This window comes from Protomyctophum parallelum (assembly GCF_964188405.1).
Source record: "Protomyctophum parallelum genome assembly, chromosome: 2".
Lineage (NCBI taxonomy): Eukaryota > Metazoa > Chordata > Actinopteri > Myctophiformes > Myctophidae > Protomyctophum > Protomyctophum parallelum.
In genome coordinates, this window is record NC_139699.1 from 53,583,076 (window position 1) to 53,608,799 (window position 25,724).

Sequence of the window (25,724 nt, forward strand, 5' to 3'; positions counted from 1 at the left end):
TACAGTGACCTGGTGGTTGCCGGTGATGACGAGGGGATATTTGGTGTGGATGCAGGATTCCTGTACGCTCTGACACCACTGGACAGAGAGAAGCAACCATCTTACTCTCTACAGGTAAGTCAGACAAAAACAATCAAGTAACATAAGTCCGACAGACATTGCTTTGTAAGTTTGTATAGGCTATTCATCGCATTATGTTCTCAGTCGCAGTGGCTCAGGGGTAGAGTGGCCGGTAGAGCAGCTGGATGGAACCCGTGAGGTTCCCGGTTTGATCCCGGGCTCCCCCAGAGTTAGTGTCCTTGAGCAAGGCGCTGAACCAATAATTGCTCCCTATGTGCCGATTGCTCTTTTTTCCCACCTTTGCATGACTCTTGTACAACGAAGTAGGGCATTAATTAAAAAAACCCATTAAAAGTTGAAATGTGGAGCTACAAGGTTTCTGCCTGACAGCAGCGATATGGAAGTAGGCTACTGCTTATTCCTAAACTGTGAAATGTTAATTGTGTTTTACGTGCGTGCACATTCTGCAGGTGTCATTTAGAGCATCAATGCAGCGTCAGAGCTTCAACGTAGAAGTGTGTGTGATTGACAAGAACGACAACGTGCCCACCTTCACAGAGGAGAGCATGAGAGGAAGTGTACAGCTGGGGTTGCTCAAAGGTAAAGCTCTGATTCTTACACTCTGAATCAGTGTTGATTTCGTCGACTAAAACGACGGAAGATGTTCGTCGACTTTTTCCACTGACGAAAACTAAATGGAAACTAAATGAAAACTGAGCTATGATGACTAAAACTATGACTAAATATATTGACAATTTCGTCAACAAATAAAAACTAGACTAAAATGTTAGGAAGGGACTAGTGGACAAGAGATCCAGTAAGTCATTTTACAATTAGTTACATGCTGAAAATAGACGATATACAAGCTCACAACGCATCGCACTCAGGGGGGCAGTCAGCCAGATATTTCGTGAAGCCTCATTTGAAATCGGTAGTTCATATAATGGCCTGTTGTGGCGCTGGACTGGACCCAAAAAGCCCCATAGCTCCATAGAGGCCCATGTATTTTGGCCCAACTTCACCTAGACTGTATTACCTTAATAAACATGGTCATGAATACTTTCTTCTTCCAGTCACTAGTTTAAAGTCTCATTTCTAATGTCATAATATTCTTTTTGGAAAATTATGGTCCCATTAATTAAAAAAATGACCATAAAGTCGCGTATGTTCTGAGGGGCGTGGCTACCGTTACAGTGATCGGGATTCCCCTCCCACTCAAGAGTCTTCTCCTCCCACTCGAGTCAAAATAAAAACCAACGGAGAAGAAGGGGGGAAGTCCCGCCTCGTTGTCTGGGCAGCCAATGACCAGCTGGTACAAAACGGAGCCAGCCAATGGCCAGCTGGTACCAAAAGATGGCGACTTACATTAGGAATTAGCATTACAGGCTTCATTTTACGTTCATGTTAGACCCGGGGAACGCTTTGTCCATATTTTTTTACAGTCTATGATCGCACTACGACGCGTTGTGAGCTTGTAGATCGTCATGACGACGGCATCAAAGCCCGCCAAAATACATTTAAGTCGACTAAATCAACTGTAGATTTAGTCCACTAAAATCTTATGACTATGACTAAAACTAAAATTTGCTGCCAAAAACAGATCATTTTAAATGCTGAATATTCAATTCATGTGGAAAAAACTGCATTTATTTAAGTCCAGTGGAGTGGAAAAAGTCCACCCTGGTAAACTCACCTAAACTCTGCATAAAAAATAAACAAATATAAACGATATAGCCTACAATTGAACCTTTTACATAGAGGAAAATATAACAGTTTTTTAGTTTTTCATATCATATTTTTATAGTATTTTCAAAGCAATTATTCACATATATATTTTTCCCCCCACACCCACATGGCAGCACAAACACTAAACAGAATCTTCAAAGAAACATCAGTATATGTCTGTGAAGTTGGCCGACCGGCCAAGGCTCCAAAAAGACAGAAGAGTCCAAGAATGCCCTTTTAGGGTTTTTTATTCACCTTTCCAGTCCCGTGCAGATTATGGTACAGTGCGGCCTCGGCAAAGACAATGACGAAAAACAAGATTTGGCCAAAATAACAGATGTACAAACATAAACACACTTGAAGACCTGTGTGTCAACCAAGGTCTATACTAACACACAACACACATCAGCTGGGGTCTCCCCTTTATAGGAGAGAGACATACCAAACTGTATCACCGCAAATTGGCAATTAAATTAACTCACCATAAGCATACAAAGGCCAATGAGTTAACCCACCATTACTGAAGGTTTTAACCCGAACTTAAACATGAAATTCCGGACGTCCATTCATACACAAACTATAGTTTGGTTTTAAATAAGATTGCTCTCGAATCAAACACCCCTCCTCCTCTGCAGCACTTGGCACCTTCCCAGTCAACAGGAATGCCACTGCAGAGGGAGAGGTGACTCACAATCAATTCAACTTCAAATCAATAACTACATTTAAAACAATTAGTATCCTTCAGCAATGCATTTCAGTTACAGTATCAATAAATAGAACATACACTTTACAACTTGAACCGCCACTTCCAAGCCGGCTAATTGATGATAATTAATTGGAAGCAGGTGTAGTGAAGTTTATGCCATGTCCCCAATCATTGTCTGTGTATAGGGCACGTGACAATATCCATAAATACAAAGCAAATAACATACAGTTAAACAAAATGCACAATGTCCCCATCACAGTTTGAAAATATATAACTGGTTTTGAATGCTAGACAAATACAATGTTAATTTATAGGCAGATGAATTTCTTTGTACTGACAATAATACAGTGTACATTTAGGAGCTTCATCCACTTACAGTACAGTTCCTTTCTGCTACCGGTTGCATCACCTTTTCAAAAACTCATTTTATTTCCATATAAGAAAAAAATTAACAGATTTTTGTTTGTTAGATATGAACTAGAAGTTGTCCCTTATCAGTTGCCCTACCTTTAAAGGTATATTCAGTGATTTCACAAAAAAAACCTTAGGTTTCGTTTTTGGCTGTGGGACCCAGCCTTTCGTCCAATCAGGATAGAGAGTCAAAAACGAAACCTACGGTTTTTTGACCCCCAGGGGTTAACTGGGGACAGGGAGGAACTCCTTATATGGCCAGAACACTCTATAGTAGGGAGGATTATCATAACAAAACAAAAAAATAAGTGATATTTGAATTAAGTGAAATCACTGAATATACCTTTAATGTATCCATTTGTAACTCCAGGAGCATACAACCAAGGTAAATTAAGTCTCACTCATTGTACACAATTCACTGGCGGTTACATTTTCAACTGAACATGATGTGCTCGTTAGGGATCCCATTCATGCAGGTGGAGGCATTGGACCGCGATGATCGTAACACAGCCCATGCCGAGCTGCGTTTCAGCCTGATGGAGCAGACACCCCGCATTCCCTCCAGTCACATGTTCTTCATCAACTCTGTCACTGGAGAGGTGTCCCTCACTGAGGACGGTGAGTCCCCAACTCTATTGTTTACAAGCATAGGCCTATACAGTAAAGCCTCCTCTAATAGTGGAGGAGCTTAGGGAAAGATAAGGGTGATTTTCCGCTAATTTGTCTAAAAGCGCCAACTTTTGCACAGATGTAGCCCAGGGCATGCCCGAATGATTTAGCTAGGGCGCTCGAGCCGGCACAGTGGCCAAATCGATATGGACCTGACGAAGATCTGTGAAGATCGAAACGTCGATTCAATAAAGTAATTCTTTACCAGAATGGTGTGAGGGCCCTACCTCTTCCAAATCGATATGGCCACCATTAACAATCTATAAAGGCAAAATCTTCTAAATGTCATTATGCTATGAGACAAACTACGGGGTTTTCATGATTCTGAATCCATTCCAAGCATTTGTTTTGCACAAGAAAACAATTCTTAGGCTAAAGTCGGCCATAATATGGCCGAATGTGCCCAAATGTGCTGTCCTCGTCACATTTGTGATGGAAGTTTTTTCTGGACTTCATTATTATGCATCACATCAGAGATGTTTTGAGGAAACTCGATTTTGAGAGACACATGGTCCCTGGTGTGACCATTCTGATCCCAGACCCCTGAGCAGTGTTAGCATGCAGCGCAGCGCAAATGCCAAGTTTCATGCGGATTTGAGCATCGGTGCGCCTATGACCTCTGGTGTGATTCTCATTGCTTTACTTTACTTTATTTGTTTATTTTCGGGACACGTTAATGAACATTCAGTACAAGAATTCAATCAATTGAACATGATCTCATGTTGAAAATACAGCATAGTATACAGCTGCCTAATACATTTCCAAAATACCATACCCAATTTAAGCCTTTAAGACTATATAGTCTAATATCTAACCATTGGAAATCCAAAGCCTATTTTTATTTAATTTTTATATTTTTTATCCCACGATTTTGTAACCCATTTTTCACCCCTGTGTCAATCATCTAATGTGATCCTGGGCTCAACACACCCTCCACCAACCTAGTCCCCATATATTTTGACATATTATATAAGATTTTAAATTCTATCGATGATCACATGTTAGAGACATTTTTAACCATTGCTTTAGTTTTACCAGCTCAGTGGCTTTGTGGTTAGAGTGTCTGCCCTGAGACTGGGAGGTCGAGGTTCGATCCCTGGCCGGGCCATACCAAAGACTGTGAAAAATGGGACCCAGTGCCTCCCTTAGGGTTCGATTAGGGTTAAGTCCCTGCAGCATACTAGCATCATGTCCATGGGGTGTACTTGTACATCAAGCTGCCTCACGCTACAGAAACAAGGGGCCTCATGGCTCGGCAAGGCTTACTTACTTAGTTGTGGTTTAAAGGTTGTGGTATACAGGCCAGGGTTGGGATTTCCCTTAGAGTGACTGGGAAGCTATTCAAAGTTGTCTGCCTATGATGGACCTCACAGTCCCCTCTGTTGTGTGAACTCTGCACTATAGTGCCATGTCCAGTGTCTCTCTTCCTGTTTATAAAATAAAACTGGAGGAGGAGCCAATCCATGTAGACACTCATTGACAAAGCAGAGCATTTTAAAAGCCTAGGTTAACAATACATCTACTGATGGACAAACTTGGACACATCATATCTGACCAGACCCTGGCTTTTGTCCAAGTGGCATGCTACTGGGGCTTAGGGTGGCAGGTGAGCTGTTAGCAGTAGGTCTTGGCGACACTATGATGTAGGATTTCAGAAGTATACAGTAAGGCCGGGATTTACACAGTCATGTGGTCAAGTAGAACTTTAGTGTATACTGTTTGTTCTCAGAGAGGTGATGGTTCTGCAAGTAATAAAACCATACTAGATGAACAAGATATCTAAGAAATGTTTCTCATATTTGTGTGTCCAGGACTTTAAGTAAGTAGCCTATAGAGGCTAAGTATTTTGCATTTAGAGATTGACTGCGATTGTCTTTTGACACGTACAGGTGGTTTTATTTAAATATAGCAGTAGCACTGCAGTATATGCCGTACATATAGAAGAAGGCATATTGTTTGCTGAAATGTTGGTCTTTCAATAAAATAGTCTTTTTGCATCGTGACTACGAGCTGTGCGACCTCTCCTCTCATTTGCAGTGCATTTTGAGCTTGAAGATCTGCTATTTTTAGTAAATGTTCACCTCAGAATGAGAATGCTGGGTGAATAACTTGTTTGGTACTGTTTTTCTTTAGCATGCTTCCAAAAAGCCTGAAGCTTCATTTGAACTGGTTTGATTCATTTGTGCACGCATGCACGCACACACACACACACACACACACACACACACACACACACACACAACCTTGGCCTACGTCTTGCATGCTGAGCTATTTCTGGAGTATTTCTAGTACTGCCCTTAGTTACAACTTGGCAAGAGCTACATGACTTTCACACTCACTTTTCTGATTCAACCCACTTGCTCTCTCTTTTCGAACCTCAGTTACAGTGAAGATCCTTTTATTGACGTTCTGCTGCAGGCAACTGGTACTGTAGCTGTCTTTATCTTTTAGTTGGTTAGGGTTTTTAGGTGCTTTGTTGTGAACTACAATGCCCCTGCAATTAAAAGGTTGAGAGATGAATTTAGCACCCCAATAAGAAAAAGTTTAATGATGTCATGCACTAGGGGATGCATGGCAAAACAGGGAGTCCACACAAGAGCATAAACATTTTGTAATGATATTTATTATAGTAAGGTAAATAAAGAATAGCAAATAATGAAGTGTGGGATGTGAGGATATCAGTTATCAGTAATGTCTGCAGTGTATGGATGTGTGGAGAGTGGTGGGTGCATGTTGTATTAGTTGGTGCATAACTTAAAGGACAACTTTAGTTCATGTTTTAGGTTGTCATTAGAGAAAGTAAAAGATGCATGTTACATTTTTTCATTTGCTGCTTTCTTTCGTTTTAGTGATTTTAGCTGTTTTTGACAGGGGGGCGGGGGCATTCGAGCATGGGGCTAAATATGTATTATTTTACATAATTTTATAGCGATTTATTATTTTATTATTTACTATAGTCCTACTAGACCCCAAGAAATTACATCTGGCCACAAAAGTTCACAGGATCTACTGAATATGAAGGTAGCCTATACTGGGGGGAAGCCACACTGTAATAGGCTCAATATGTCAGTTTGACACATTCAGTAGATTCCGTGATCTTTTGTGGCCAGATGTAATTTCTTGGGTCTAGTAGGACTATAGTAAATAATAAAATAATAAATCGCTATAACATTTTGTAAAGAAATACATATTTAGCCCCATGCTCAAATGCCCCCGCCCCCCTGTCAAAAACAGCTAAAATCCCTAAAACAAAAGATAGCAGCAAATGAAAAAAAATTCATCATCTTTTAGTTTCTCTAATGACAACCTAAAACATGAACCTTGGTTGAAAAAAACTAAAGTTGTCCTTTAAGGTGGTTAGGCCCTTGAGCCAGGTGGCAACCCGTAGTAAGTCCTGCTTGCAGGGAGGACAGCAAGAGAGTGAGCTGGAGCCAGGAGGTGCTCCCTATGTACTGCCCTAAGCTCCGCCCACCTCAGGTGAGCACAATTGGGCCGACGGCCTGCTCCACTCTGCCATCACAGAGGCTGCCGGCTAGCCTACAGTGAGGTAGAGGGGGCAGGGCCGTCACACATAGTATAAGACTATGATAATATTTCGGAACTTGAAATTATATAGCATCGCTTAGGCTATGTTGACTTTTTGACTGCCTCTTATTAACAGAGATCCAACAATTGATGTGTCCTTTACTCCTTTCATTATTTCTTGTTTCCATTAGGAGCCTCTGCTCTGGACCCAGAGATGTGTGGTCGCTACAAGCTGTCAGTGATGGTGAAGGACATGGCTGGGAAGGCTAATGCCTTCTTTTCTACAGGCATTGTTACTGTCGAAGTCACTGGAAACACCTGGGCATCACCTGACCCTGTGCGACTACAGGAGAACCTACCAGGCCCTTACCCCATCCCCATCTCACAGGTGAGAAAGCCTCTTCTCTGAAACAGCGAAGCGTCAAATCCTAACGTCCATTTACGTTACGTTGTTTAGGCCTTCTTGTCTTTGTATTCGGCCCGAGATAAAGCATATAGGCCTTTGAGTGTCGACTATATTGGAATTGCTGCTTGAAACATATCATGTTACCATAAACCAAGCACGTTGCCAATAACCACAGTTTAGCAAAGTAGCATCATATTGCCAGTTACTATTTTTAGTGTCAGTTGGGTCATCCTGCTGACCAAATGTTGCATTATTGATGCTGTTCATCACTGCTCTCTGCAGGACTGAGTCATTTTAGGCGCCATCATCACTCATTGTGCTATCTTCAAGGTGTTATGCATTACCTTTTCAGTTCTCGTCTACTTTCAATATTGGTTTCTGGAGGCCAGCTGTAGGAGAATAAAAGGGACATTGTATAGTTGCCAGCCTTGCTGTATATAAGATTCTACTGACTTTTTGCAGTATTTAACCATATGACGTATTGCTGTATTTTTATCTGTTTCTGGCCTTGACTGCTGTTTGCTTTCTTTCTACAATCTTTCTACGTCATAGCAGCATCAAGTCCCTGCAGAAGTATAAATAACCACTAATGCTCTAAGAGGTTTTGTAGTAGCAGAAACAGATCCATCTCAGCAGCAATAATAGATGTACTGTTTCTGAGTAAATTAAATCAAGCTAAGCTTGGCAACATTATTAGCTTCATTTGTTCGAGACAGAAAACTGTGGACAGAGGACATTTGGCTTTTAGAGACGATTCTGGCTCCAAATAAAGAGCAGTAAGAATATCTGAGAATCTCTGTGGCCAATATGCCTCCCTCACCACCTCCTCTTCTCTCTCCTCCTCTACAGTACACTCACCCTCCGCCTCCATCTCTTTCCTCCTCTACAGTCCACTCACCCTCCGCCTCCATCTCTTTTAGAAGCAACCCACGCAAGAACACACATTCATTCATCTGTAGGAATATACCATTTTTGAGCGGTTCCAATGACTGGCCACGTGTGTCCCTATGTATGTTTGGAGTGAACAGCAATACCGCTGTTTGACCTAAAGTGGCAGTGTTGAGAAGCCTAAACACACACACACACACACACACACACACACACACACACACACTGCACCGCTCAGTTCGCACAGGTGCAATTCTTTATTATCCGGGGCAGGTCAGAACGGCCTAAATGGAAGGATTCCTGTGAGTCCGTCTGTCTTTGCAGGCACACTCCAGGGAGGCCGAGGAAGAGCCGCCAACCCAAATCTTTCACATCAGCATTATAGTGCCACCATGAGACATTTTTTATACTCCTCAAGATCTTGTCCATGGTTGCATTATAACAGGTTGCAACGCTTCTCTGTGTACGCACCCCGGCGATCTGCGCTCAGAAGCACGCACTCTTCTGTATTCTAGGTCCTGATTAATTCATCAGCCTTATGTCAAATGATCATTTCAACATGGGCATTAACATGATGAGCAAAGACATTTTTTTAATTATTCTGCCTTTATTGCAATGCGTGTGCGTGTGAAGAGCTTTGACTGAACGGATTGCCCAACCATGCTTTTTGTTCAATATCAATCATTAAAATTGTTGCATTATGCACAGCTCCAGCATTGCTCATCCAGGAATGTGAATCACACACAGTAGGAATTAGGGAAAATGACATGGTGGAAGTCTGGTTTCGCCAATGCTGTATAACCGCACAAGCGCTTTATGTGGGAGGGGGGACCGACTCAGAAACACACATTATCCCTCCTACAGTACTGTGTCAGATAAGTGGATCAGTCATGTCTACATACGGTATACCCTGTAGTAAGTAGCATGGATCATTTATTCAGAAGGTTCTGCCATTTGCATTACAGTATATTCAGTGGTGGACAGTTAAGAGGTACATTTACTTGAGTACTGTTGAAAAATTGTTTGAGCGATCTATACTTTACTTGAGTATTTGTATCTTTTGATACTTTCACTCCACTACATTCCAAAGACACATATGTACTTTTGTATATATGTGCATAGTATCTTTAAAAGGCAAAGCAAGTAACCTACTCCTGTACATTAACTGAGCAGCTTTCACTTGCATCTTTGACTCAAGTACTGGGGTTGAGTACTTTGTCCCCCGCTGCGTATATTCCTTCAACTTTGCTCATCAAATGCACTGAGCACCGTGTACATTCAGCACAGACTCAAGCTGTCCTTCACCATGAAGCCATCCTGCACACAGAACGTCCTCTCTGCAAGACATTAGATACAACAGACAGAACCAAAACACATGACCTCATCGCAATTGAATCGTATACAGTATCTATTTATAGAAATAGTCATTGATCATCACCCCCCCCCACACAAACACACACACACACACACACACACACACACACACACACACACACACGTGTCATTACGTTTCTGAGGTCTAGAAAACACACCATAACATTGAGAGGCAGCCAGCTGTAGTGAAGTGGCTCGGTGTATATACACAGATTCACAGAGTCTAAGCAGTCCTCTCTAAAGAGCGTGTGACAGACAGGGGAGTTGAGGCGATACACATGCCCGGGTGTGCAGTCGTCATACCATCACTGTAGGATCTTTGAAAAGTATCACTTTTTAATATTAAGTGACAAGCACTCAAGTACTGTACAATCGTGAGGTACGTTCAAATGTTACTTGAGTATGATCCTTTATTTTAATTTCTTCTACTCCACTACACCTCAGAGGCAAATGTACTTTTTAATCATCAACAATTATTGCAGATTTAGATTGGTAGGCTGTCACCTCACAGCTAGAAGGTCTGGATTCGATTCCCACTGGGGACGTTGTGGGTCATCAGTGCCCATACCTTAGGTGGGGTTAGCAAAATGGCCTTTTTGCATGTTCTCCCTGTGTCCCCTATAGGGTAGGTATACGCTAGGGGTAATCCACTCACAGTAATCATGGTTTCTAAACGCCTCCCCCTGGACAACCGGGTCACCTGATGGAGGGGAAAGGAACTGGTTGGAATAACGTGTTCCTTCCACGCGCTACGTCTAACCGGGGAACCCCCCCCCATCAGGTGAAAAGAAGCAGCTTGGACTCTTCATGCATTGACGGAATATCACGGAAACATGAGATCAGTCTGTTGCTCTTCCCAGGTTAGCAGAGGGAGTGTAGCGCCCAGGATTACTGTAGACAATTGACACTGGGTGAAAATAATACATAGGCCTACATCGGATATTCAGAAATATTGAGTGGTTTTACATTTGGTAGGCTACTTTAGTATTTCTACATTGTGCTACTGCTACTTTTACTTAAGTAAAATTAAAAACAATAAAAGCCACCACTGTGTGTGTGCATGCTGCTGTGGCCGCACTCCTCTCCTCTCCTTGTTGGGTGCTGTTGGTTGTGGCTGCTAGGGCCCTCTCAGCACCCATCACACAGCCTCTCTGTCTGTGTTGTAAAAGCCCAGTGGAAAATCCCTCCAGTCACACAAGTTAGTCTTGGCTGTCCTCTCTGTTCCTCGTCATCCTCAGTGCATTTCGCCGTGACTTTATCATGTAAACACACAGTGACTCTGGGTTTTTACTTTGTACTTATATATCATGCTGTCCCCTTTTGCAGACCCTTTGCTATGTACTATTTATTAGATTTAGATCAAATATTGTATATTTGCAAGCCAGATGCGTACCACTTCAAGGGTTGTTTATAAGATGAAGGCATACACATTTGCAGTTATACATGGATGTACTGTATGTCCCTGTGGTGTGTGTGCGCGCATGTGTGTCTGTGCATGTGTGCTCGTGTGTGTGTGTGTGTGTGTGTGTGTGTGCGTGTGTGTGTGTGTGTGTGTGTGTGTGTGTGTGTGTGTGTGTGTGTGTGTGTGTGCGTGCGTGCGTGCTTGCGTGCGTGCGTGCGTGCGTGCGTGCGTGCGTGCGTGTGCGTGTGTGGATGCCCTTTTGTTGTTTGTCTAGGTGAAATGGAGCGGTAGTCAGGCAGAGTACAGTCTAGAGGGGGAGTTTCCAGAAATGCTTTTCACTATCAGCAGGGAAGGAGTCATCTATCTGAACGCCCCTCTGGATAGGGAGACACAGGACCAGGTCAGTACCTTTTGCAACCTAATGTGTGTTTTACACTTCAGCACAGACGTATAAAAGTCTAATGGTTTATAACTTTGGCTCTCAAACTTAAAAAATAATAATAATTCAAGGACACCCATACAACGAGTCCATTTGGTTCCATTTGTACACAGACCTGTAAGGGTCCATTTGGAACCACCTCAAGGAACCCTGAGGATCCCTGGACCCCTATTTTATAATAATAACTGAAGCTGTTTAATCTGAGAATGAATGTTGTAAAATATTAAACTGCCCCACACAGTAAAATATTTTCTGGTAATTTAACTACTATACCTTCGTAATTATGCCTCTTAACTCAATTCTATTTTTATTCTGTGAATTATGATTTTTGTGTTGTTTGCACATCTGACAGCAAGTCAATAGCAATATCATTTTGCAAACATTTCAGCTAGTCTTTACTCAATTACTGCAGTGTAAGCCAAAAATGTGTCTCTTCAGTTCCGCCATTTACCATAAAACATTGGTGTTAATTTCTTGCACATCTTAGTTTCTCTGCTGCTCAAGCGCTACCCAATATTGAGGCTGTGGTTTATTATTGCCCACATGGCAGTAGTACACTGAAATGAACAGGCATTGGAATACTTTTAAAACAATGAATTGTTAAAGGCAAGCTGTGTGAGATATATTATTTAAAATGTTAGCATTAACCATTCAGTTGAAACCCATCGCAGCATTTACCCATTGATGTATTTTTACATCAATCGGTTGTTATAGTCCATAACACCTACAGCCCCTTTTGTTTATCTATTTGTATTAATTGTGATGAAGCTCTTGAGTGATGATGGTTAGGCTGGTAGGCAATATCATTTTAGTTTGAAGTGATTACTGATGACTTATGATGTCACCAGTAAATGACCTTTCACTCAAAGGGACGTTGACTTGTCTTAAATCATAGCAAGAGGACCATGAGAACCATGGGAAATTTCACATTTGTAAAAGGAAATAGTTGTGATGAAGGCAATGAGCCAAAAATGAAAGTCTCTGCAATTTTCCTTCAACTATGGTGAAGAAAAGAATCATGGGTCATGGGTGTATAGGTACATAAATCAACGTGCATAAAGTCTTGTTTGCTTTGGGCAGAGAGGGAAATCCTTATTAGGATAAAGACTATACATCAAAGTTTAAACATTGCTTGTAGTTTTTCTTTTATGACCTTGTTTACGATTTGAGCCCTCACGAGGTTCATATTTCCTTCATGATATAACTAAAAGTTATTCTGAAATACACTGTCTGAATTGACAGAATTACAACAACAGCACGTGTTTGCAAGCCTACCAAAATGAAGTTCCACCTAGGGTTTCACTTTTGTGTTGATTGTAAAATCGTAATTCTTCATCAAATAAGATATCAGAGCGAGAGGGTCAGCATAGAAGGAGAGATCCATTGACACTTTGGCAACCACAGGTAGAATATTTAGAGACCAGACGAATAGAATAGGACAATTTAAAGTGTAGTTGGGTATTTGGCGGATGGAGCGGAGATGCATTCAGGTGCATTCAAGTAATAAGATTAGTAAGTAAAGATTAGTAAGTAAACCTTGCAGAGCCATGAGGCCCATAGGGCAGGAGCCTATCTCCTGTTTATATAGCATGAGGCAGCTTGATGTACAAGTACACCCCCTGGACATGACACTGTATGTCGCAGGGACTCAGCCCCAATCCTACCCTTGATGCTGAGTGCCAAGCAGGGAGGCACTGGGTCCCATTCTTTGGTATGACCCGGCTGGGAATCGGACCCTGACCTCCCAGTCACAGGGCGGACACTCTAACCACAAGGCCACTGAGTATTTTTTCTTACTGGGTATACAGTACGTATTAACACTTTTACAAATATAACAGAAATGCATACACGGCATGACAAGCTGTGTATACTGTATAAAGCGGCTGGCCAATGTTTAAGCCATCAAAACTACTGGTCAAAGCTGGAGATGCTAATCCTCATCCCACTGCACACTTGACCACAAACCAATCCAGTGAGAGTTGAAGGTCTCAGAACGATGGTGCCATCAGGACCACATCATCTGCAGTGAAGCAATCCTTAACTCCTCAAACCGTATACCCTCTCCCTCACGATTGCCTCTCAAGATCCTGTCCATTAATATCACAAACAGGATAGGTGACAATGCACAGCCCTGGCAGAGGCCAACCCCCACAGGAAACAAATCCAACGTACTGCCCAGTACACCCAGTACACAGCTTTCGCTTCACATATCGAAGCATCCACAGTGTCTCAGAGGGACCCGGTCATATCATGCTTGTCATGTCTGTACTAATAGTATTAAAGGTTTTATGACATTCATTTTCATTTATTTTTCTTTTTCTTTTTTCTTTTAGGTTTTATGACCTCAATTACACCCAAAAAACCTGAACTTTGAACATTCAGTGGATTTTCTGTGGTCTGAAGTTTTCTTTGGGGTTTTTTGGGCCTTTTGAGCTACAATGAAAACAGGCAACACAGTGAAACAGTGACATCTGCTGGCAAATCCCATTGACATATATGGGATTTGCAGTAAGTGATGTCACTTACTGCCGGCGAATCAGAGCACCTGTTTGAGCCAGAAAACCCCAGATCACAGAAAATCTACTGAATGTTAAAAGTTCATGTTTTTTGGGTGCAATTGATAATAGAAAACCAAAAAAAAACAAGAACAATTCAAAAACCTTTTTTTAAATGTCACATTCCCTTTAACTAACTGTGTTTGTGTGTGTGTGTGTGTGTGTGTGTGTGTGTGTGTGTGTGTGTGTGTGTGTGTGTGTGTGTGTGTGTGTGTGTGTGTGTGTGTGTGTGTGTGTGTGTGCGTGCGTGCGTGCGTGCGTCTGTGTGTGTGTGTGTCTGCTGGCAGTTCCAGATCAGCATTGTGGTGGAGCGGCCTGATGGTAGAGAGATCGCCAAGCCAGTGGAGCTGAGAGTAATGGTCGGCGACGCCAACGACAATAGACCTACCTTCCCACAGGCCCAATACCACACTGTGGTCAAAGAACTAGCCGCCAGGGGTAACTGACCAAATCTGTCTGTCTGTCTGTCTGTCGGTCTGTCTGTCTGTCTGTCTGTCTGTCTGTCTGTCTGTCTGTCTGTCTGTCTGTCTGTCTGTCTGTCTGTCTGTCTGTCTGTCTGTCTGTCTGTCTGTCTGTCTGTCTGTCTGTCTGTCTGTCTGTCTGTCTGTCTGTCTGTCTGTCTGTCTGTCTGTCTGTCTGTCTGTCTGTCTGTCTGTCTGTCTGTCTGTCTGTCTGTCTGTCTGTCTGTCTGTTTGTCTGTCTGTCTGTCGGTCGGTCGTATTCACAGTGTAATAGGATTATTCTTTCATAGAAGTAATGATAGCATAGCAGGCAGCATGATGAATGTTCAGAGTGAGCAGATAGGGAGGGCTTTGTGCACCAGATAGATGGGTCACCCATGAAAGATGATTGGGGTTTAGCCAGGACATTGTACTCTTAAAAAGCACAGGCTATATTTTGATATGTTCAGGTCAGTGTGTGAAAGCCTTTTGTTTATGCTTTTTATTTGATTGTTAGGAAATAATTGCACAATAACAATCTGTGAATCACAATGAAAATAAGAGCGTGAGCTTTACAAGTGAACAGTAGTCAGTAGTGTAATGTTCCCTGGTCCTGGTTTTGTTGCTGTCTGGCAGACACCTTGTATCTCCATATTTCAACTAAAAATATATATATTTTCAAACCATTCGTTATTTATTTACCTATATACGGTTATATCGGAAATGCTGAACCATGAATCTGGTTCTCATGTTTTTGACATAATAAAAAAAACATGAATCCGGAAATGTAGGTCAAGATTTAGAAGGCGTTTTTAGAATCAGTATCAGGTCTAAATGGTTAATGCCCTACTTGTCATGGTAGTGTGTCACACAAAAGTAGCAAAAATAATCTGCCCCTGTGAACACAGGGGTTACAGCAGATGTAGCAGGTCTACAAACTCACTACGTGTGTATCTGCTATTTGTGCTATTTCTGGATTTTGAGTAAGTAAAAATGAATGTGGTTAAGTGTGTCTGTGGGGTTTATAAATATTTCACCAATGAAAAGTGTTAACAAGAGCTTTTGACTAAATAATAATAATAATTTCCTGAAAAGTAACGGTTTTGGACCTAAGGTGTCCACCCGTCAGTGACCATTTGTCACAGACAGCTGCGTCACAAGCTGCTTTTGCTTCCTGCCTTTAGATATTCTGCCTGTTGGCGGTCTTTGCTTTGACTCACTGGCATAATGTTTCCCACAGGGACAGAGATCCTTACAGTGCAGGCAGCAGACAATGACGACCCCAAGACAGATAACGTGCGCATCTTCTACCGTTTAGTGGGTCAGATCCCTGAAAGTCCCCGTGCTCTCTTCAGGGTGGACCGTGACTCAGGCGTGATCTCTGTCCAAGCAGACAGCATGGAGGGCACCGCGCCACAGTACACCCTCACCATCACCGCTGAGGATGCTAAAGGTAACAGGTGCAGGGCCTCCTCATCTACGGAGATAATATGGCCTCAGTCATTGTGCACACAGTAAATGGTTGCATTTGTACACTCTTCAGAGTCAAATTACTAAGGATTTTACTGTGTACCGTTTCACCTTCATTTCTACTTTAACCAACCATCCCATGTTTATTCATGATTCGATATTCATAAAAATATATACTGTACCACCTGACTGTAGATCAGAGAGAATATCAACAATGATATGCCTTCGTTTTACAGCCAAGTCACGATAGTTGTAAATGAGGCTATAGAGCGTCGCAGTCCCGCCCCTTTTCATGACGACGCCAGCCCCAGGAAATAGTTTCCAATGCATTTTTTCCCATAGACATTTCAAAACGTATTTATTTAAAGACCTTATAAGCGTCGTACAAATCCAACTCTTGTCGTGACAAATCATGACAACAAACACAATATTTAGGACCAAACAAATATTTACAAAGAAGAAATACAAGGGGCGGGACTGCGACGCTCTATAGGGTGCATGGGGTGTCTTCTAACTGAACAGATGATGCTTGTACTCTGTGATTCAGGGATGATAGGGATGATAGATCCAGTATGAGGTACTAGCTGGCGCACGTTGTATGCGTTCTTGAACTTCTTGTGTAACGTACTGTTCGACCCACATGACTCATGGATGCTGTGGTGATGTCACTGTCAGGTTTGAACAGCTCCTGTACCCTCGTTGTGACAGTGCAAGATGAGAACAACCACCCCCCGGTGTTTCCTCAACATGAGGTATGCAGTGCAGAACACACACACACACACACACACACACACACACACACACACACACACACACACACACACACACACACACACACACACACACACACACACACGCACATCACGCCACAAAACATCACACAGCTACATAATCAGTGATTATTGGGCCAGACTGAACCCCCCACAGTGCAGTTCATTGCTGATCTCATATTCCTGGCAGGGAAGTATAGATAGGTCCTATGGTTTTATGTTTTATTAATTTATTTGTGAGACAGTGTATCCTCTTCTTTAGGCAAATTCCCATCAGGGTCACCACAGCGGATCATTTGTTTCCATCTGCTACTGTTTCCGGCGTCTTACTCCGTCACGTCAGCCATCTGAATGTCCTCTCTCACCTCATCCATAAACCTCCTCTTTGGCCTTCCTCTTCTCCTCTTCCCTGGCAGCTCTATCTTTAGCATCCTTCTCCCAATATACCCCTTATTCCTTCTTTGCACAGGTTCAAATCATCTCAACCTTGCCTCTCTTGTTTAATCCCCAAACCTTCTAACCTCGGCTGATCCTTGGCTCATGTAGTCATTTTTTTATCTTCTCCCTCCATCCTCAAATATTGCTTTCAGAGAACTGCTTTGATATCTTTGCCATGTACAACATGCAGACTTTAACTGAAGTTTTAGCATTTTGATTGTGATTTAGTTCATCAACTGCCAGAAATGCTGTATTGATTGTGTTAGCATAAGATATCCTAAATGGCATCTTCTTGCATCACTGTTCTATTCATTCATTAAGGAACGCACCTTTAGGTATGGCACCTTTAGATGTGTGGGGTTACACTTTCTATGAAGCTAATGTATATAATGCATTTTAAACATACTTACGGTACAATCTGCTTATAAAGCTAATTATAGTTACTAACTAGGCTGATGCCCGTTGGGAACGATTCCCGGCATTGGGAACCTATGCCCCTCCAGGTATGCAATACCTGTTGTACCAATATTGTACTCGCTGTCAGAGTATTTAATGATGTACCCATTATCATAATTTGTCTATTACGTCAGTGTTTCATTTTCTTCTTCTATAGTGTGCAAGGTGTCATTGAATGCAAGTTCGGCCTATTTCTAATAATAAATAACATCACCATCCATCCCAGACAGACACATACAGGCCCAGCTCGCCGTGGTACAGTAGTTCTCATATTGTGGCCTACTTCAGACTCACTACTGTGAAGAAAGGCAGTCTAAACATAGTTATGGAAAAACCCCTGGGTACCACCTACACCCTGTGAATACTGGAAGAGAGAATGCCCAGAGGGCCATTATGTGGGAGATCCATCGTGTTGTAATAGTGGCGAACAAATCTGTAGTTATACTTCTCACTGGCAGACAGAATGGGCACTGAAAGAATTCAATAACACCAGGAACTGTTTTTGCCGAAGCAAGTTGTGGTTAAGCATCATTTATCTTTGTTCATAGTATACAACTGTAGTAGTATACAACTGTGACACAACGAGGTCAATAAATTGGTAAAGGTATACATTAAATTAAACCTTGCACCGGAAGTGCATGGCAGTACATGGCAGTGGATGGAGCCGACATGAACGATTAGCTCATGAACAAACAATATTCATGAACGATTGCGACCTCTGTCATATAATCGCTTCAGGAATATAAAAGAAGACATATCACAGGTTGTTTTCTAATCACTTGCTTTGTGCACAGTAAGCCTACATAATTTTATTGAGGCATTTAAACAGCGGCAGGTATCGTTTCTGTCTCGGAGGTATCACAAGATTTGGTTGCCGACAGGAAACGGTTGATAGTCTTGCGATACTTGGCACGTTCAGAAATGTACTTTGTGCTCTTTAGATACCTCTATACAATTACACAGTGTAACACAGTGTGTACACATTGAAAAGCAACACAGCAGATAATAATGTGTTATAACTTATACTGTATATGTCTTCTTTTATTTTCCAGAAGTGATTATTTTACAATGGTCTCAATCATTCAGAAATGTGTTTGTTTGCTTGTTTGTTCATATGCTTGCCCACTCTGCTCCACTGACTCCAATGTATATCCACCAGTGTTTCAGCTGCAGTTTGCCACCCAATGTGACAAATCTGCCGGCTGGAATTGCAGGGTAGAGAAAATGTTGTTCGCATATAGAATTCTGCGATGCAGTAAACTGAAAAGAAATATTGGCTTTTTACTGTGTAGTCATTTCACAGCTGATGTGACAGACACTTGTGACAGTGGCTAGTCTGGCTACAAGCTCCCACCTTCTGGCTCACAAACAAATGTGCACACTTGACATAACATGCAACCCTCCCCTGCATCCCATCCCAGTTCCCACCCCATTTAACATCTTTATTTGTGCTCACATTTTATTTAAGAAATTCTTGAGCACAAACAATAGTAGATACTCAAGTGTTTCAGAAAACACATGGATATCACAGATACAGATTATTATACTTGTGAGGACATTAGGATATCACTGAAAATAGCTGAAAATAGAACATAGATTGGCTATTCTTTGGTCCATGATATCAGCGCACAATTAAGTATAACTAAGTATATTATTATATTATTATTATTAGAGAAACCTCTAACCCGATCCTTTTTTATTAGGACTAATAAATAAGGCTAAATTGGCTAAATTGCTCCAGTGTCTCCTTCTTCTCCCTCTCCTGTGATGCACCGAACCTGCCTTGACTTGACCGGAGGCGCGGTGGACGGTGGTAGGCTACTCTGTTATTTTCAACAATAATGTATTTCTTGTGAGGAGCATGAAAATGGTCCTCACGATGTATATTTGTCAAATTATGCTATAGTTGTGGGGACATTTGACCCTCACAAACTAGTAATAAACGTACACACACTCACGCACGCACACACACACACACACGCACACACACATACACACACACACAGAGGTGGAAAAAGCTCTTGAGCAGGTCACGCCTGAGTGGTCCCAGCTTATTTCCATGGCCATGTGAACGCAGAGCTATAGGGAGTGCATGTGGGAGGGGAGTGGTGACAGGGCGTGCTGCAGCGACCCTGTGGTCAGATCAAAGGGATCACCGCTGCACCAGATGGGAGTCCTGAGTGGCAGATTAAAGGGCCGGCGTCTAAGCAAAAAGATATTGGAGGTGTGTGAATGAAGGTCAGCTAACAACAGGCAGAGCCACAGTGGACATCCACCCACACATATAGATTTGTGAACATACACTTAACTGTAATTGCTCATAATGGTAGGGAGTCGGGACAGTGTATTGTGCTATCAATCAACGTGTGAACAGTGAACTGGAGGATTATATGAATCAATGGCTTCTGGTTAGTAGTTGTGTGTGGCTGTTGTTTATGAAAATATAAACTCCGAATTTAATTCATATGAAATGATATCATTGCTGTCGGGTAGAGACATTGTATCTCCATATTTCAACGTGTTAAGTTTTTCATAAATTAATGCCCCACTACTTCATTGTACAAGAGTGGTGTGTCAAAGTAGCTAAAATAGCGCATATACTGTAGAAACAAGAGCTGCATGGTTACTAAATAATAACTCCATTGGATCCATTAGAACACAGATTAATCTTTTTCCATTTCCTGAAAAGTATACAGTTTTGGCCATACAAGGTTTTTTGTCCAGCCGACAGCAACGAGATTTATCAAAACACATGTGTTCATGTCTGAGGTATTTCATGTGGCGTCTCCCCTGTCAGTATGGGTCTATTTCATGTGGTGTCTCCCCTGTCAGTATGGGCCCTTCCACATTGCAGAGGATGCTACGGTGGGCACCACGGTGTCGGCCGTGTCGGCGGGGGATGCCGACGTGCGAGGAGGTGACAGCTGGCAGGTGAACTACCGCCTGGAGTCTGGCAACGAGGAGGAGGTCTTCACCTTGGTGACAGACAGACAGACCAACGAGGTCTCACTGGTCCTCTCCAAGGTAAACACTCTTGAGTCTGTATTTGGATCGTTTTTCCCCCGTCTACACCAAATATCTTCATCAATCTACATTTAACTAATATTTCAAAATGAGACAGAACTCTTATCGTAGAGTTATAGTGCAGAGATTGGAAAAAGCCTGCAGTTGATATTTCAATCAGTCATGCCTAAAAACAAGATTCCCGATAACAATAGAATATTTGAGCTCAATAATCTCTCCTATACTTGGGGCACCTCACCCTGTGCACACCTGCCTTTCATAGTCCAGTGTGGTGTGAAACAGTGTGGTACATGGACAGGGCTGTGTGGCTGTCAAACATTACTCTTACTCTTAAATACTTAAGTGTTCAAAAGTACAAATTACAAAGTACACTTAGTTTGTATTAATATCAATCTATTGCTGTAGGCCTATTGAAATTAAAAAATAACAAATCTCAAGCTCAGATTGGCTATTTTCAAAAAATAAAGAAATTGGTTAATTCATAGTGTAGAGACGTGAAAGTCATACACTCCAAACATATACAGTACTTAATATTCAAGTGAAGTACAGATGCTCAAAGAATGTACTCAAGTAAATGTATTTTGCTACTGTCCACCACTGGTGGCTGTGTATTGTGTATATCTGTGTTTTGACACTGCTCTCTGTAAGTGGGCCAATGCAGGAGACACTATTATTTTCAACCTCTCAGTGGGAATTGATGAATGTGGATCAACCGTGCGTTGCACACATGCTGCTTTGAGTTAAAACAGGAGATGTCTGAAAGCCAAGAATGGAACACATTGTGGCACTTTCACATAGAGAAATGATAATCCCAAAGATTGAATTTGTGTCTATTTCAACCACTTAACCACTAAACCCTATTTAGACTTTGTAAACTGGGCCTGAGTTGGCTCTGTACTTGGACCGCTTTTTTCAGTCTACACAATATTTCCTTGCCAAAAATAGCCAATCTACAATCTCGTACATAGGCTATTTTTGGTTAGTGTTCCCCCCAGAATATGGATTCTGGGGTTCAATTGGTTAACAGCTGCTTCAAAACACATATAGATTGACTCTGGCATGTTCAAATCCCACTCCAACATGTTTAGCATCGTTGCAGTTTATTTAGTTAACATTCCACCTCAAATTCTTTTCAAGAATAGCCCTAGCATGATCAAAGGGCATCAGCGTAAATGCTCATTGTCTCAGCATATGAGATCATTTTCTGAAGAGATGGATTGTTTCATTATAGCTATATTAGACACTGCTCACAGTCCAAGTGAATCATTATGTTGTGTGAACACTGAACAGACATGGCAGTTTAGTGAACCATTTTAGTAGCGGCCTTCAGTCTCGAGAGACCATGGCACAAGCGCACTTGGATTGGATCAGGTGGTGCTGAGGTAACAGTGCTTTGTGTGTCTGAGCAGCACAACACGTGAGAGGCAGTCTCTTTGGCAGCGATGGCATCTGAATGCGCCGCCGTCGCCTGCTGACGCCCATTGAGGTGCCTTGCGCCTAGCTGCTCTCCTTTCTGCTGCTGCTTTGTTCAGCTCCACTTCGCTCTTCTGGATTCCATTCCATATATATATATATATATATATATACATACATATATATATTTACACTAGAATTTCTCGGCCGCTTCGCGGTTATTTAATGAAACTCAAGATTATAACGTCCTGTCTCGCTGGCGCGGTGTATAGGCTTCACGGCTATTCCTGTGTGTGTGTGTGTGTGTGCGTGTGCGTGTGCGCAATGAAAAGTACTCGGCAGGCGAAATGGCGAATTCGAACGGTGTAATTGTAATAGTTTGGAACAAACCAAGTTCTGTGGAAGAACAATGTTGACGTAACTAAGAGATTCGCTGAGTAAGCGATATTTTATATACAGTGATTTAGAAGGAATATGCAAAATCGTGAGGCGAAGATTCCTCTCCTTCCTTGTTTTATTCTCCTGCGGACAGGACTGTCAGGGAGACTATCAGAGCAGCACAGGGGAGTGGCTTAAAAGACGGGGTAGTAGTTGCCAGGTTGGCGAATTGTAAGCGAGTCGTAGTGTGTGTTGAAGGCATTTGAATGGCATTTGTGGGCTTGTGAATGAATTTTCTCACATGTAATTTGTGCTCACTTGCATAGACCTGGCGAATTTAGCGTGGTGAAAGGGCAACAGTGTTCCGGGGGTGTGGGTGCTTCGGGCGATAATGTTTGTAGTAAACAAATGCATTGGCGGCGTGAGTGTGGAAGGGAGGCATTTTTGGTGGCAGTGCCAGTGGCAGTGTTTGGCGAGTTTTGGCGTTCGGTGCGATAGGAGGAGATACGAGGGCTGTCAAAGTTAACGCACTATTAACTAGTTAACTCACAATCCTTTTAACGGCACTATTCTTTTTAACGAGCGATTAACGCACTGTGAAGTTTGACAGAATGGTTGAGAGATGCATGGTAATTTTACACTGAAGAGTTGAATAATTGTTAAACAGCTGCATTACTTAAGTTTATTCTACACAATTAGAAAACTTAGAAAACATGTTATTTTGATCAACATGGCCTGTTATCTCTCGTAATGTACCATTGGCCAACATCAATACAGTTCTTTAGTTTGGGTCTGGAAGGCTAAATGTCATCAAATGGTGGTCCGTGGCTCAAATGCAGAATAAATAATGGACCTTGAAATCTTGAAAACCACTGATTTAAGGTATATTTAGAACGGATAAAAAATATGCGATTAATTTGCGATTAATCACAGTTAATTATGGACAATCATGCGATTAATCAGATTAAATATTTTAATCGATTGACAGCCCTAATATATATATATATATATATATATATATATATATTTACCAGTGTATATAGATATACTGTGAGAAGGAAGAGTGAATGAACAATGCTGTTCACATGAAATGAAGTCCAACAGCAAGTCCATGAACATAAATCAACAAAAAACCCTGGCAATCAAATCCAATATCCGGCAGGCAAAAGGAAGGTCAGAATTCAGGCAGGTGGTCAGAATTCAGGCAGGTGGTCAAAAAACAAAGGCTAAATGCAAGCAAACTGGTGGGACTGGGACTGGGGCAGAGGAGCAGAGAGCACAGGGACACAGGAATATAATCTGGCAGAGAACAAAGAGACAAGCAGGGTTTAAGTAGACTGAGTGTGACAAACGAACAGAGTGCAGGTGTTAAGCTCCACTCTGATTGGCTGATTGAGAGTGAGCAGATGAGTGGGAGTGATGGCACTGGAATGACAAGAAATTACAATTAGTCAGGGCAGAAGCACATAATATGTGCCATATTATGGCAACAACTAGAAGTAGTCACACCCACAGGCAAGCCCAGACCCAAGACTCAAGACTGTATTCCTGACAAATCAATCAATAAAGGCCTTATCTTATCTTATCTTTATATCTTATATTGACACATGGGAGGAGAGCTGGGACTGGAGGATATGATTTCAGAGATTCAGGAGAAATCGTGATGGCTGCCGTCACACTATGGAGATTATTAAGTCTTTTTTTTACAAACACAAAAGTCTGATTGGAAAACAACAGGTATTAAGATTTCATTGTAATTTGGGAGTGACAGATTAAATGTCTTGGGATTATTTGTAAAGTGTGATCTAATACAGAATTACTGACATAATTATACGAAAATAATATATGATTGGCTTAATTAAACATAATATTTGTTAATAGTGACAATATTGCCACCATTCAAATAACTCAAGTCAATCAATGATTACGTTTGTTAATCTAGTAGCCCATATTCTAGTGTATGCCTACGCATTTTTTATGAATTGTTTTATAAGTAATTTATGACAGAATATAATACAGTACATACACATTACAGTACATGCATGTACACACACAGGCACACAATCAATTCAATTCAATGTTTATTGCATACTCAGGGGAATCCATATCACAGTACAAAACAACAATACAATAGATTAAAAATATATATATAGAAACTAAAGAAATATACAATAAAAAGAGTTCCACCATGTTCAGTTTCGAAGTTCGCCAATGGTTCCACAGTCTGGAGGAGAACCTGACAGAACTACGTATCGGGTTAGTAATGACATCAATGATGTCATTTACTGACTCAGATAAATCTATACATAAGATTGCGTAGCACAATGACACAATCACTTCCAGTCATCAGCATTACTCACCCACTCCTCCAGGTCTGACTTTCCTCTCCCTAGCAACAGAGATGCACTCAATGAAATCCTCACTGTTAACTGAACTCAGAGAGTGTATCCATCTGTACGAGTTCAATTAATGCTGAGGTTTTTAGTGTGTAGCAACATCGTGCCAGACAACAAAGTAGATACAACGTTATATAATGTATAATGATATATTGTAGACATTACATTACCCAACCAACAAACTACAACTGTGTACAAGCTTGTTTAAATAAAATAAAATCTAAATAGGAGCTAATTAATAGGTTTGGTGAGGTTTTGAAAAAGAAAAAGTAAAATGGTTACAGATGAGTTTACTCAGGACAACTGGATAGTGATGTAATCTGACTACTTTCACTTTCATTTGTATTGCTTAGTTAATTAAATATGTTAAAATTTAACATTGAACAACAATAATGCAAATTTACTGAATTTTTAATATCAAGAAATAATGATTGTGTCCATTGCAGGCGATCAATTTAAGTGACTATAGTGTAGTAGTAGGATTTATAGCACAGCAGCATGTTCTCATCACGGAAAATGTTTTGTTGGTGACACAGTGAATCAAAAGACCATTTACCAGTAAGTCCAGTGTCTGGCTCAGATACAGCTGAGCACTGCCAGTAACACCCAGTTCCTCTCCTGCAGGTTTTTATTTGACTAGAAAGTGGAGAGTGATAGCAATGATGGTAAACCACTGCCAGATAAGATGGTGTATCCATGTGCACATGTGCACACGTGTGTGTGTGTGTGTGTGTGTGTGTGTGTGTGTGTGTGTGTGTGTGTGTGTGTGTGTGTGTGTG

At 41.6% G+C, this 25,724-nt stretch overlaps 1 protein-coding gene across 1 annotated transcript in view; it reads left to right on the plus strand.

Moving 5' to 3' along the window:
* Positions 1-548: 548 nt before the first annotated feature.
* Positions 549-25,724, plus strand: part of cdh16 (cadherin 16, KSP-cadherin) — a gene marked incomplete at its 5' end in the record, with an annotated part of 36,010 nt that continues 10,834 nt past the window's right edge. The window contains 8 exons of the mRNA XM_083759457.1: positions 549-660; positions 3,362-3,520; positions 7,288-7,484; positions 11,441-11,566; positions 14,448-14,598; positions 15,841-16,053; positions 16,746-16,822; positions 20,567-20,758. Of these exons, the coding sequence (XP_083615583.1) occupies positions 549-660; positions 3,362-3,520; positions 7,288-7,484; positions 11,441-11,566; positions 14,448-14,598; positions 15,841-16,053; positions 16,746-16,822; positions 20,567-20,758 (1,227 nt within the window). The remainder of the gene's footprint in view (positions 661-3,361; positions 3,521-7,287; positions 7,485-11,440; positions 11,567-14,447; positions 14,599-15,840; positions 16,054-16,745; positions 16,823-20,566; positions 20,759-25,724) is intronic.